The sequence below is a fragment of the Pseudorasbora parva genome, chromosome 21, assembly GCF_024679245.1.
Source record: "Pseudorasbora parva isolate DD20220531a chromosome 21, ASM2467924v1, whole genome shotgun sequence".
NCBI classification, from domain to species: Eukaryota; Metazoa; Chordata; class Actinopteri; order Cypriniformes; family Gobionidae; genus Pseudorasbora; species Pseudorasbora parva.
In genome coordinates this window covers 16,316,787-16,332,230 of record NC_090192.1, presented here as the reverse complement: position 1 = coordinate 16,332,230, position 15,444 = coordinate 16,316,787, and the positions used below count along the sequence as shown (strand labels likewise).

The window sequence follows — 15,444 nt, the reverse complement described above, 5'->3', positions numbered from 1 at the left end:
TTCTCAAATTCATTTCTATGAAAGTTAAGCTTGCAGAGACATGAACTGAAACGCGTGCCAGACTGAACTCGCGTTGTGAATGTATGCCGCGAATGTAGTCGCGATTACCTCAGCTCTCATCACTCGTGCAGTTAGTGCTCAGGGCTGTGACACTCGCGCGGTGACTCACTCATTATATTGAACAGGCACGTTCAGTTTTTAATTGTAGTGTCTTCTCTAACTCAGTCACAGTTATGAAGTTGGTGGTGTTGGGAATGGCCTCACAGGGCAGCGAAGCATTCTGGGAATTGTAGTCTTTCATCCCCATGGGACAAAAATACATTTTCTGTCTTTTCTCAGTCTAGAAGACACCAAATTCAAAAATAATTTCACATTTCTACTGCATTGATGACCCAGTTTAAATACAGATTCATCTTCCCAGCGCTGAAGTACCCCTTTAAGGATGAAGCCAACACTTGTTGAACATGCATTTGAAAGCTGAGGAAAATGGGTCGTTCAAGACATTGTTCAGAAGAACAGCGTAATTTGATTAAAAAGTTGATTAGAGAGGGGAAAATTGTGGTGCAAAAAATGATAGGCTGTTCAGCTAAAATGATCTCCAATGCCTTAAAATGGAGAGCAAAACCAGAGAGACGTGGAAGAAAACGGAAGACAACCATCAAAATGGATAGAAGAATAACCAGAATGGCAAAGGCTCAGCCAATGATCACCTCCAGGATGATCAAAGACAGTCTGGAGTTACCTGTAAGTACTGTGACAGTTAGAACACTGAAAAAATAAAACCCTTGGATCAACTTAAAAAAATTGAAGTAATCGATCACACGAAATATTTTACATTGACTCAAGTAAATAATTTAATTTAGTTTAATTTGAAAAGTTTAAATCCATGCAACCACTTTTTAAAGGTTGATCAAACTAATTATTTTAGATTGGAACAAACTAATTATTTTAAATTGGATCAAACTAACAAATCATTATTTTATGTTGGAATAAACTAATTATTTAAATTAAAACAAAGTAATATTTACAGGCCAAAGTAAATTAATTATTTTAGATTGGAACAAACTAATTATTTTAAATTGGATCAAACTAACAAATCATTATTTTATGTTGGAATAAACTAATTATTTAAATTAAAACAAAGTAATATTTACAGGCCAAAGTAAATTAATTATTTTAGATTGGAACAAACTAATTATTTTAAATTGGATCAAACTAACAAATCATTATTTTATGTTGGGATAAACTAATTATTTAAATTAAAACAAAGTAATATTTATAGGCCAAAGTAAATTAATTATTTTAGGTTGTCTCAAATTAAGATGTCATTATTTAAAATGTATAATCAAAACAAAAAAAAGCTTTTAAAACATTTTGATCAATGACTATCATAACACTTTCCTTTAGAACACATTTATATTTATTGTTCAATGAACATGTTCACATGTATGAAGAACAGTCTGCTTCACACAAAAATACAAATGTGTTACAAATAATCAAATCACCACTTGATGACATCACATTAGTAGTAATATTAAATTAGGAATGTTTGTCCTGACAACACAGTTCACCATAAAACATCCTAAAATACAATTAAAATATTAAGATACAAATGTATTTCATGTCCATAAATGTATATGATGATGAACAATCTCTTTCAGCTGAACACCAGAGACAAATCCTGGAACTGCTCCTCAGACAGTGAACAGTGATCACTGCATCAGTTTCTGATACAGAGCTGTAAGCTCTACATTTAAAGGGTTAGTTTACCCAAAAATAAAAATTCTGTCATTAATCACTTATCCTCATGTTGTTCGACACTCGTGAGACCTCTGTTCATCTTCGGAACACAATTGAAGATATTTTAGTTGAAATCCGATGGCTCAGACAGGCCTTTAATGACACCAATGTCATTTCTCTCTCTTAAGACCCATAAAGAGTTCTGATTGGGCCAGCGCTTCCCGTGATGTGATTGGACAGCAGCTTAGCGCACTTTGCCCGGAAATGCGCGCTCTTCTCCACAGCAACGAGACCACGCCCCCTATTTTGTGTGTTCTTGTGGGCGGAGGGTTAGTCAACAAACGGTTCTAGTAACGTCATTACAGCAGGAAGTGCAGGGGTGTAGTCCAAACCGGCTGTTCGCTGTAGGCTTTGAAAGGGAACTTCTGTTAAATAAAATATCTCGCTTGGCATTGAACTTTGAGCTTTATAATTTTACAGGTATTATTTATGCTCTAACAGCAACATTTCACACTAACTAAAGTTTGAAAGATAGAATTGCGAAGAACGGGACCTTTAATGACAGAATATTCGTTTTTGGGCGAACTAAACCTTTAAATATAACCTATTTGTATGCAATATAGCAAGCAGGTTCCGGACCTCTGATCCTTCAATGACAATTTTAATGTCTTTTGGTGGATGAAGAGGATCCTCTTTCCCAGTGATAAAGATCGCCATGGTTGTTTGCTCCAGTTCTTCAATCTCATTTTCCTGCATAAAAAAGAAAGAGAAAATAAGTACATTATAGTTTCAGAACTCTCCCATTTTCAGCTCTTACACACTCTAAACTGAACTTGAATAGGCGCGTGACGAGTGAGAGCAAAGCGAGGCCGGTAAGTAATTGGATGATCAGTGCCAACTGCACGTCACACTGGTCTCAGAGCTTTCACAGAGGAGTGAAGGGAGAATAAAAGGAGGAGCAACGACAGTGAAGGAAGAGAGAGGACCAGGCATGGATTTTACATAGCATAAAGGTGTTAAGTCATTTGCAAATGGATTCCTTTGGACACACTTATTTTGACAGTGTTCCAGGGAAGACAAGGAAAAAAAAGATGTCTGGGCATGGTCTAAGTGTTCACAGCTCAAAATTCAGCATCAAAGATTTCTCATAAATAGTGTTATCTTGTGAGCTGAGTTTCTCATCACACCCCTATTTATTAAAAGTGGCTAGGAAAACCTAGACTATGACCATGTTAGTCTGTAGGTGTTATTTGTGTGAGCAAGTGAGAGAGATGCCCTTACCTGGTATTCTTTGAAAAGGTGCGCAAAAGGTTCGCCGAGGTAGATCAGAGATTTGAGGATGCATTCTCTTCTGATGGTGATGTCTGCAGTCTGAGTAAGAACAATAACTATGAATTAAAATTAAACAATTACAAAAACAAAAACAAAAAAAACACTATTCAGCCATGGATCCCACTGATTATCAAATTCATAGATACCTCATCTAAAACCTGCAATGTCCTGGTGGACTCCTCCCTTGCTCCTGATGACCTCCAACAGTTTGGTGGAGTGCTTGTCCAACTGCACCAAGAACTTGTAATCCAACTTGTCACCAAAGGAACTGTTGTAATTCGCATGAACTTAAATTGATCTTAAAAGTAGAGCATACAGAAATAAGTTTAGAAGATGGTGAACACAAAACAGAATCCCCAGCACAACCGTACTAAATTACAACAACAACAACTCATTAGTGAATCAACAGTTAGGTCTAAAAATGTGGAATGCCAGGGTATGGCAAATGCCATACGTAAACGAGTAGTCGTGTGCCCAGTCTATTCTCTGCTATATGCCGACCTAAAACATTCACTTTCATAAAATCATCATCAAAGCAGTCCATATGTGACATCAGTTAGTTAATTCGAATCTCGAAGCATCGAAAATACATTTTGGTCCAAGTATCACAAAAACTATGACTTTCAATCTACGACGTGTTCCTCAAAAAAAGATTAAAATGGTTCATGAATCAGTGAATTAATCAATGATTCGGATCGCCAATGTCATGTGATTTCAGCAGTTCGGATCGCGTGTCGAACTCCCAAACTGCTGAAATCACGTGACATTGGCGATCCGAATCAGGGATGGAAATTAGCACCCGCCACCAGCCAAATGCGGGTGATTTTGAGTTGTGGCGGGTAAACTCGCTTCACCTACCGGCCACCGTGGCGGGTAAATAAAAATAGCATACTGTTTCCCCTTCTTTGTAAACTTTGTTCAATGCATGCGAGTGCGGCCATATGTCCGAATATGACCAGTCGTTTTCGCCGTCATTACCCGGATTTAGTGCCAGAAGACGCGAATAATAACTCGCGCACGCTGAGAGAAGATCCGTCACTGTCATCCGGAAGCGCGCACCCGTCTCACAGCGCGCAAATATTGAGTTCTTTTTCAAGTCTTGCGCTTAAACGGACAAACTCACACAAAAAGTATGCCAACATGTTCATCTTGATGAGTATTCTAGCAGACATAGTCTGAATATGCCTTAAGTGAAAGATGACGCATATCCCTCTATTAGGTCTTAAAGGGGCAGTAGCTTTTACTGCTCTGTTTAATGTCAAACAAACGATAAGGACATCACTCACTGCTCTTGATTGAATAGCTTTTGTAAGTTTAATAAGGAATAATCTTTCATTTAAACAGTTAAATATGCAGTTATTTTACATTTGATTACTTTATTACATTTCTGTAGGCTAGTAGACCTGTACATTATTATTTAATGTACACATGAGTGAGGTCGAGTTAAACATTTTAATTTTAATTTTATTTTATACTGTGGGTTGTTGCAATGTGCTAAATAAATATTTGCATAATTTGTAATTGATTTATTATTTGAAACTTTAATATTAATTAATGCAATTGCAATGCCTTGATTTTTAGTTAAGTTACACAGTCATAGCATTAGCCATAAATGCAATGGATAATTGGCAAAATTTCTTTCAGTGCTTCGGTTTCAGCCAATAAATTTTATTTCTGTGCATCCCTACTGACAATGTTCTGCTCGGTGTGTCGTCAACACGCTTCAGGAGATGCCAAAACTAATAGTTTCATTGTTGGTACTAAAAACCTAAAACAGGTAGCCATAAAAGATCACGAATCATCCAAATGCCACATCCAGGTAAAAAAAAAAAAGAACATAGAGCCCTACTCATTTAATGAAATGTATATCAGTTCATGGTTTGTGTGTGTATAAGAGTGAAAAAATTTCAGTATTTCATTGAGATTTGAGATTAAATAAACAGCTTAAGTATTGTAGAGCTTGTAGTATTAATTTTCACGTGCAGTTACACATTGTCGGTAAAAACAAGAAAGTGGCTGGTAAAAACATGGAGTGGCTGGTAGATTTTGAAATCCACCAGCCACAGTGGCCGGTGGACAAAAAAGTTAATTTCCATCCCTGATCCGAATCATTGATCAATTCACTGATTCACGAACCGTTTTAATCTTTTTTTAGGAACACGAAAGAGAAGACAATGCTGAATAAAGTCTTTTTGATATTTTTGGACCAAAATGTATTTTCGATGTTTTATTAGCTTTCTGGAAATGGACAGTAAAGTGGGCATTGACTGCATATGCTCTGGGACTAAAATATAAAATATCTTAAACTGTGTGTGAAGATGGAGGTCTTAAAAAGTAAGGAACGACATTAGGGTGAGGAGTTAATGACATTCATTTCATTTTTGGGTGAACTAACCCTTTAAGAGCTGGAATAGAGTGTGGCCCCTTTAAGAGCTGCGAGTTTCACTATTGAACTGCCGGTATTTTGTGTGTGTGTGGAACTGTGCCGCGATTCACGCAAACTGTGAGAAACACAGACTCGGGAGCACTCTTTTTCAGAAAAGTAACCTGCTTATTCGTTTTAGCCGATTGTAATGTATTTAGTTCAATACTGTAAGCAGTGATGGTGTTAATGATTTACCTCAGATATATGAGCAAGCTTCAGCGCGCTCGGACTGCAGAGAATGTGCTCAGCGAAAAAACACACTTTTCTTTTGAACTGGAGTCTAATAAAAGTTAAGCAGAAAATATTGTAGCTTATATAGGCTATAACTGCACTTGTTTCGAGAAATGTTATTGTTAACTCTTTCCCTTGACACGGTCAATGCCCCCACAAAATGAATTTAGATAGTTTGCATCATGGTTTGCATGCATTTAGGTTATTAACGTTACTCACCCGCCCAATGAGGGGCTAAAATAACCGAACGTTATAGTTTGAATGAAGATTACGAACATTTCGAGTGCTATCTTAAAAGTTAATTTACACGCTATCAAGCGTTAGCGCTGAAATTACGGCCAGACTCAAATCCCGTCAGATATACTTGAGGTAAAAACGTTAACGGTAGACAAAGTTTCTCTTACCTTATCAATGTTCCTCGTAGTTCTGTCTCGGAGCCTGGCTGGATGGGTCTGACGTCCGTTGAAATGTAACGTTATCGTCACGGCCACCGCTCAAGTTCGTGCTGTGTTCTTCTCAGACAGTTCTCAGACTTTTTTTTTTTTTTTTTTTGAACCACAGAGCGGGATCTGCAAGTCAACAATGCGCATGTGCAAATCCTGCTTAATCTAAAAAAAATGCTCTGATCAAATTAATAAATTCAGTTTAATGTCCCGCTGCCCATTTAGATTCTATCAATGTAAAAAAATGGATTGAACCATAAATCTAAGCTAAAATGTTTACTTGACATGAAAAAATTAAAAAAAATAAGCTATTTCAATGAGAAAATACACATTAAACGAACAACACTAAAGTTATACTTTTTTCAGTGAAGACGTCTGTGTGAAGCTAATCTATTTTCAAGAATCCCCCGCAAAGTCCCTCTGTTAAAAAAAAGGGGCATGTGCAGAAGAGGTTACAATTTGCCAAAGAACACATCAACTGGCCTAAAGAGAAATGGAGGAACATTTTGTGGACTGATGAGAGTAAAATTGTTCTTTTTGGGTCCAAGGGCCACAGGCAGTTTGTGAGACGACCCCCAAACTCTGAATTCAAGCCACAGTACACAGTGAAGACAGTGAAGCATGGAGGTGCAAGCATCATGATATGGGCATGTTTCTCCTACTATAGTGTTGGGCCTATTTATCGCATACCAGGGATCATGGATCAGTTTGCATATGTTAAAATACTTGAAGAGGTCATGTTGCCCTATGCTGAAGAGGACATACCCTTGAAATGGTTGTTTCAACAAGACAATGACCCAAAACACACTATTAAACGGGCAAAGTCTTGGTTCCAAACCAACAAAATTAATGTTATGGAGTGGCCAGCCCAATCTCCAGACCTTAATCCAATTGAGAACTTGTGGGGTGATATCAAAAATGCTATTTCTGAAGCAAAACCAAGAAATGTGAATGAATTGTGGAATGTTGTTAAAGAATCATGGAGTGGAATAACAGCTGAGAGGTGCCACAAGTTGGTTGACTCCATGCCACACAGATGTCAAGCAGTTTTAAAAAACTGTGGTCATACAACTAAATATTAGTTTAGTCATTCACAGGATTGCTAAATCCCAGAAAAAAAAAATGTTTGTACAAAATAGTTTTGAGTTTGTACAGTCAAAGCTAGACACTGCTATTTTTTTGAACACACCCCTTTCAACTAATTGCCCAATTGCACAGCCTTAAGAGCGTGCATATCATGAATGCTGGGTCTTGTTTGTTTTCTGACAATCTACTGAACTTACTGGTAACTTGTTTGCCACGTAGCAATAAAAAATATACTAAAAACCTTGATTATTCTGGTTAGTCACATTGTACTGCTATTATTTTGAACAATACTGTATATTTTCCACTTTTTATAAAGTTATAAAGTTGCAATTCTGACTTTATGTCACGCAATTGCGAGTTTATATCTCATAATTGTGAACTTATAACAACTGGATTGGCTAAATGACACTCATATTTTTGTCAAAAAACAGGCTTAAAAGATTGCCAAATGTGAAAATAGCATGGGAAGAAGAGAGAAAATGAGAAGAATATTCAATTCGTTGCAAATAAAATTATTTAACAGAAAAGAAAAGGTATAGGGCCTTTATTATCTCTCCGAAATTAGCCTACAGGAGTAGGCTAGTTGGGGGTTTGCTCTTGAAAATGTCAATGATTTCATCAAAGTCAGCCGCGTTTCCATTACCAAATTATGCAAATTGAAATTGAACTCTGTCATTTGTAGCTACACAGATAAGTTCAAGACATAATTATAAACTACGTATAAACTGTCTACTTTTATTTGTGGACTCAGGGAACGAATTATTTTGCATGCATTCATACCAAACGCTGTCTTCATTTAAAAAAAAAAATATTTTGTTTATTAAATGCCAATGTTTTCTTTTCCAAAGCATTTCTAAATTCAGTTAATATCCCCAACAAACGAAAAGTCAAGCCAAAATAACGAAAGTGGTAAAAAAACATGAGTTCCCATGCAAATTCAAACATTTCGCTCTTCCCTATATGCGTCAACCTTGCGCGCGTAAAAGTCAATCATTCTTTGCAGATGACGGTTTCGGGTTTTTTTGGACAGAAGACAAGATGGGGTTCTTTATTAAACTCATAAAAGACAAGAGGATTACAGTAATACTGGATTATAAACACAGAAATGCCACATTATCATGAAGACCTTGAAGCAGATCTGACACACACACACACACCTCATATCCGTGCCGCTTAAGTAACCTAAGGGGCTTGCCATTAACGCTTGGACATTGGACACGTCTCCTTCCAATAAAAATAATGGCTAGTGTGGTGGATGGGATATACAAACCTACCAAGTGCTATCATTTTGGAATGTCCTATCGCGAGAGGAACATAATACGTTTTAGTCGCATAAATGCAGCTATGGAAACGCTGTCATTTCGCAATAGTTTTTTATCAACATTTAAGAAACATTGCAAAAGTTTTTCGCAAATCTGTAATGGAAACGCAGCTACTGTAAGCTCAAGTTCAACTGTACATGAAGTCATTGGCAGTGTTATCAGAGTTGTCAGGCAGTGTTGTGTCCTGCTGCCCTCCTTTATCTCTTGTTTGCAGTGATGACTCCGATACCGTTCGAGGACGTTTAAGGTAGGCTACATAAACAACGACTGCTGCAACATCCTTTACTGGAAATTATTTTCACGTTCACAAATATCCGATCTTGAACCTGTCTGCTGAACTTGCGCAGAAACATCAAAATAGCTAGACACAACTGTTTAAAATTAGTTAAAAACAAAACATTTAGACTAGCCTATTACCACAAATTATGAGCTTATTTGCCATTCTCAACCATTTTTTGACTAAATTAAAATATATTTAAAGTTTGTATTTTTTTATGTTAATTTTTTTTTAAGAAAAGTTTTGGGTGGGCCTGTTGAAAAGTGGGTATAACGCCGTGCCTGGCACAGATGTAACCTCTTTTCAAAAATTGTGTCATGGTTGTTCTCTCATGGCACTTTATCCTTTCAACGCACTCTATATAGGTTGATATTTTTTAAAGCTATATAACGTTTGATATGGAAGGTTAAAGAGATGGTTTTGCACTTTATTTCCTTCTAGCCTCTATAGCCTTAACCCTTTTGCCTTTTAGGGCAGACAGTTTTTGTGTGTGTGTGTGTGTGTGTGTGTGTGTGTGTGTGTGTGTGTGTGTGTGTGTGTGTGTGTGTGTGTGTGTGTCATTTTGTGTTTTTCTCTTAATGTTCGGAGGATTCGTGATCTTACTAAACGAAAAGCCTTATTTTTATTTTGTAACTCTAAAAGAAGAGATGTTTATTTTCTACAAGAAACTCATTCACAGTGGGGGGGGGGGGGGGAAACATTATTTTCACATGGGTCTACTCACTCAGGGGGTGTTGCAATTTTATTTAATCATAATTTCAGTGGTAAAATTTTAGAGTCACATTTGTCTTCAGAAGGCAGATGCAAAATAGCTATTGTTCAATCGGGAGAGGCAATTTTTTTTTTTTTTTATGTACATATGGCTTTAACAATTCTGATTTAAACCACATTCTTTTCCAATCTTTGTCGATAAAATTGCTTTCATTAAGTCTGAAATTTCCTTCAGCAGCATTTATTGTGGGAGGGGATTTTAACGAGGCTCCTGATCTTCATTTAGACAGATTTCCCCCAAGACGCAATGTTAATTGCCTTAATTTAGTTATAAATTATTTTTGTAACGGCCTTTATTTACTGGATGCCTACAGACACGTCCATGGAAACAGTATCTCCTCATTTACATGGTTTAAAGCAGACATGTCACACAAATCTAGAATAGACCTTTGGCTTATATCTGACTGGCTAGTTTCCTTTATTAATTCCTGTATTATTTCCCCTGCCCCTCTTACAGATCATGCCTGTATCGATCTTGAAATATCCGAGGTGCATAAAAGTTTTCGATGACCAGGATACTGGAAACTGAATACTTCTTTTTTACAACTTCCTTCATATTGTTCAGGCATTTAAAAAATTACTGAAAAATGTAAAGTTAATTCAGATTCTGCTGTAGTGAAATGGGAATTTTTTAGGTATGAGTGCCGAAAATTTTCAATTCAGTTTGGTAAACAACTTTCTAAGACAAATGAGTTGAGAAGCTCTGCAATCATTAAGGAAATAAATAATATTTTATTTCTATCCTCTCCTAGTGAACAGGACAAGCAGAGATTGTATTTGCTTAGGGAATACCTTGATGTTCTTTATGCAGAGAAGGCCAAAGGTGCATTCATCAGATCAAGGGCAAAATGGTTAGAATTTGGAGAAAGAAATTCAACATACTTTTTTTAATTTAGAAAAAAGAAGAGGTGAGTTAAAAATGATTTCAACCCTTAATATTAATGGCAATCTTACTTCAGATGAAGGCAGATCTCTAAGTTTGTAACTGACTTTTACCAACAACTTTATACTTCCTCTTTTCATTCTGAATTTTCAAATACATTTTTCCTTAAGGTGGATCCATTTATTGCAACTATTAGTGAAAATAGTCAAGCTGTTTGTGAGGGTGAGATAATTGTAGAAGAACTAGACAGTCTAATTAAAAAGACCCTATTTAATAAGAGTCCGGGCCCTGACGGTTTTCCATTAGAATTTTATCGATCCTTTTGGAGTGACATAAAATATTTAATCTTAGATGTTTTTAATGAGTGTTTAGATAGAGGGGAATTATCTGGATCGATGAAACAAGGTCTTATTACCTTAATTCCTAAACCAAATAAAGATACAAAATATTTTAGAAAATTCGCGCCCTATTATGTTGCTTAATTCTGAATACAAAATATTAGCTGCAGTATATGCAAGGAGACTAAAACCCTGCTTAGAAGAAGTTATCTTACCCACACAATCTGGTTTCATGAAAGGCCGACGCATCTCAAATAATATTCGTCTTGTAATTAGATCTCTTAGATTACTCTGAGTTGGTCAATGAAGATGCACTTATTTTGTTCTTAGATTTGTACAAGGCATTTGATACAGTAGAGCATCCCTTTATGTATGACGCTTTAAGACGATTTGGCTTTGGTCCAAAATTTGTGCAAACGGTACAGACCTTGTATAAAGACATCAATAGTAATGTATCATTGTCTAATGGAACCTCACCACGTTTTATCATTGGGAGAGGCATCAGACAAGGATGCCTGATTTCTCCTTTTTTGTTTCTGTTGGTTGCAGAGCTTCTTAACCTTTATATAGTGCATTGCTCGAATATTGAGGGCATCCAAATAGTAGACTGCACTATTTTAGTAAGTCAGCTGGCAGATGATACATGTGTCTTCTTAAAGGATAAAAGACAGGTCCCCACTATATTAGAAACAATAAAACTCTTTTCTGATGCTTCTGGCCTTTCTGTTAATCAGAGTAAATCAGAGATCATGACAATTCATCAGTCTGATATCCCAGATGTATGTGGAATTAAGATAAAACAAAAGGTTAGATATCTTGGCATTATAATTAATAAATGTCCACATGAAAGAGTTGAAAATAATTTCTCTACATGTCTACATAAAGCAAAAACGTGTTTTAATTGCTGGTCTCAGAGGAACCTTACGATCCATGGCCGTGTCTTGCTCTCCAAGGCTGAGGGAATTTCGAGGCTAGTATACCCTGCTCTCTCCTTGTATGTTAATCCCAAAATGTGTTCAGATATTGACAGGGCCTTATTTAAATTTATTTGGAAAAACAGAACTGAATATGTTAAGAGAAAAACGATTATCAGATATTTTTTAGAGGGTGGGCTTAACGTTCTTGATTTCAGTACTCTTAATAGAATTTTTAAAATTAATTAGATAAAACACTGCTTGACCCAGAAAAAAATCTATTTGGTTTTATATCCCCAACCTGTTTTTTGAAAAATGTGGTGGGTTAAAATTTTTACTATCATGTGACTTCAAATGCAGCAAACTTCCTATCAAATTATCTAATTTCCACAAGCAGTCCTTAGAAGCATGGAACATAGCATTTAAACATAATTTCTCTCCACACTCATGCATATTATGGATTAACCAACACGTGTTATCCAAAAGAAAGAGTATATTTAAAAGAGAATGGTTTGATAAGGGAATTATATTTATTTCAGATTTACTAAATAATGATGGTGAGATTTATACTTATCAGCAATTTAATTCTATATTAGGGATCGAGTCTTCAAAATAGAGATTTCCATATGGTGGTGAAAAGCACTTCCACTAAATTGCTTCAACTTATGAAAGCTCATCTCAGTTACAATTCAGTATGTCGACAGACTCCAAAACTTCTTATTGGATGTGTTAATATATTGGATATGAAGTGTAATAATGCTTACATCAGAAATTGTATTACTCGAAATATCAGTTGTTACCCAAAAGCAAATCTGAAATGGAATTTTTTTTCCCTATAGCTTCAATTGAGAAAAGTTGGTCAGTAAGTAATAAGTTTTACTGCCATACTGCACAGGTATTATCCATGTAATTAGTTTCTTAACAAATTTAAAGAAGACCTCTCACCACAATGCTCTTTTTGTAAATTTGAATCCGAAACTCTCCAACATTTATTTTGTAATTGTTAATATTCAGAAGAATTTTGGAAGCAGGCATCTATGTTGGTTTTTGATACATTTTACAAAATAATTAAAATATAAATGTCTATGATTCTATTCTTGGACTGTAATACTGGATCTGATATAATTGATAACGCATTAATTAATTATTAATAATTATTCTTCTTTTTAGTTAATTATTCTTCTGGGGAAGTATAATTAAGTTAATTATTCTTCTGGGGAAGTTTCATATACATAAAGCTAAAGTAATGTCTATCACACCTACATTTAAGTTTTTCTGTAAAGATCTTAAAATTTTCTATGACTCTCTGAACTCAATTACTAGAAATAAGAAGTGTATTAAAACATCTCTCATATTGAAAAAAGTAATTAGCAAAATGTAATAATTTACCTTGTACAATGTAAGATCTGTTATGTGCATCCCCAACTTCTGTTTATGTTCTTACTTTTATTTATTCATTTATTTTTTGTTGTTGTTTTTTTCTGTTTTGTTTGTTTGTTTAATGTTACATCTTATTATATGTTTTGTTGGAAAATGCAAAAACAAAAAACAAAAAAAAAGGTATTATTAACTAAGTTCGTTTCGGAGAAACACATATTAACACGTTAACACGTTAAGGAATACCTTTAAGGTATAACTTAAGAATGACGTAGTGTTAAGAATGTGTCGTATATGAGAAATAATTAGAACCAGAAGATGGCAGTAATGCAACATCAAGGATGCAAGCTGTCGTTAAAACCCAAAGAAGAAGAAGAAGAAGAACAACAACAACAAGTAACGTTAGGTGGCGATATTCAGACAGCATGCAATGCGCCAAAAAACAGAAGAAGAAGATGACGTCAGCGCATTCTCGATCTCGATCCATGAAATCTCCATTGTTGTACAGTTTTCCCACTTCACTTGATGGCATTTTGCTCTCTATTTTGATTGAGACTGGAATATTTTAATACGAAGGATTCCTGATGTATCTTTAATAGCGCATTTCTGCTTTACTGGTATTGGGTCTAACCTTGTGTGCGAGTTCTGAAGATGGCGACGATGCTGAGCAGCAGCCCGGGCGCAGACTCTGCTTCCGAACGGCTCCGAACGGAGGATGGATCCGGTATGTAACTTACAGCACACATTTCCCTTTTTACTTAAAACACTAACTTAGTTTCGGCCCGTGTAAGTTAGATCATTTTATATTATACTTTAGACACCTAATGCTGCTGAGTAGAGTATAAAAGTAGCCTACTGTGATAGTTTCATGATTTAGACACAAACCGCGATGCCATAGTAGCCTATTATTTGAATTACTGTGTCATATTAGACATATTATTTGACTGTGTCATATTAATTGAATCATTGTGTCATGCAAGATGTCATATTATACTATAGAAAGCGTTGATTACAATTTTACTTGTATGCGGTTACCATGTGATATTACTGTAACGTTACCGTATGTCATGTTAATGGAATACACACTTGTATGGTTTGAAATAGTGGTCGACCGATAGTGGATTTTACCGATATCCGCTAACCAATTCAATCGTCAATCGACCGATAGTTGTTAAAAATATACTAGATTAAAATAATAAAAAAAAAAAAAAAAAAAAAAAAAAAAACACAACAGTGCTGAACCTTATTACAAGAAATAAAAAAACAGTACTGAACCATGAAAATGTTCTAAATATGAATATATTAAAATGACAAGTTCTAACAGTAAAAAGTCTACAGAAAATAACTAAAACATTAAAATATTACAAATAAATGTTTCTTTAGCTATAACCTAGAAACATGTCAGTGAATGTCAGCTAACAGACTGCAAGTCCCATTTGTTAACAAGGATTTATTAGCTTATTTAGCTAGCTTACATGAGTGATTGATATGCAATATACAGGTCCTTCCCCAAAAATTCCAACACTCTGGATGAGCTTAAGGCTGCTATCGAAGCGTCCAGGGCCTCCATAACACCTCAGCAGTGCCACAAGCTGACTGCCTCCATGCCACCCCGCATTGAAGCAGTCATTTCTGCAAAAGGATTCCCGACCAAGTATTGAGTGAATAACTGAACATAATTATTTGAAGGTTGACTTTTTTGTATTAAAAACACTTTTCTTTTATTGGTCGGATGAAATATCTAATTTTTTGAGATGGGAATTTTGGGTTTTCATGAGCAGTGCCAAAATCATCAGTATTAAAACACATTATGTGAAAGACCTAAAATATTTCAGTTGGTGTGCAATGAATCTAAAATATAAAAAAGTTTAATTTTTATCATTACATTATGGAAAAGAATGAACTATCACTATGCAATTTTTTTTGAGAAGGACCTGTACATTTTACATCGTGTAATAGTTGAGCAATACAATCATATCTTAATCATTCATGTTAGCTCATAGTGCATAAACAGTTTGACAGATAAAACTAACAATGAATAATACTTCTACAGCATTTATTAACCTTACTTAATGTTACAAACGTAATATTGGATATAAAGTATTATAATGGGGTATTGTATTATTTCATATAAATGATAAAAATCAAGTGATAAAAATCAAGTGTTATTTCATATAAATCCATACAGTTTGCTTTTTTAGAACACAACAGTTTTCTTATCAAAATAAAATATGTATTGAAGTCAAATGCATTTCTGCTGTGTTTATATTTCTGTCGGATGCATGGCCGTACAGTCTGGTTTCTT

General features: G+C 35.3%; 1 protein-coding gene and 1 long non-coding RNA gene across 3 annotated transcripts in view; one reads left to right on the top strand and one right to left on the bottom strand.

The window, feature by feature from the left end:
- Positions 1-2,027: 2,027 nt before the first annotated feature.
- LOC137055896 (uncharacterized) lies at positions 2,028-6,269 on the bottom strand. Its single transcript, XR_010900115.1, has 4 exons — positions 6,133-6,269; positions 3,219-3,370; positions 3,022-3,111; positions 2,028-2,490 (listed from the first exon to the last, which is right to left on the bottom strand). It is a non-coding gene; the product is annotated as an uncharacterized lncRNA (long non-coding RNA).
- A 3,306-nt stretch (positions 6,270-9,575) lies between these two features.
- med1 (mediator complex subunit 1) overlaps positions 9,576-15,444 on the top strand; it is a 131,168-nt gene continuing 125,299 nt past the window's right edge. For both annotated transcript variants that reach the window (XM_067429949.1, XM_067429950.1), the window contains exon 1: positions 9,576-13,863. In XM_067429949.1, the coding sequence (XP_067286050.1) occupies positions 13,791-13,863 (73 nt within the window). In that variant the 5' untranslated portion in view covers positions 9,576-13,790. The remainder of the gene's footprint in view (positions 13,864-15,444) is intronic.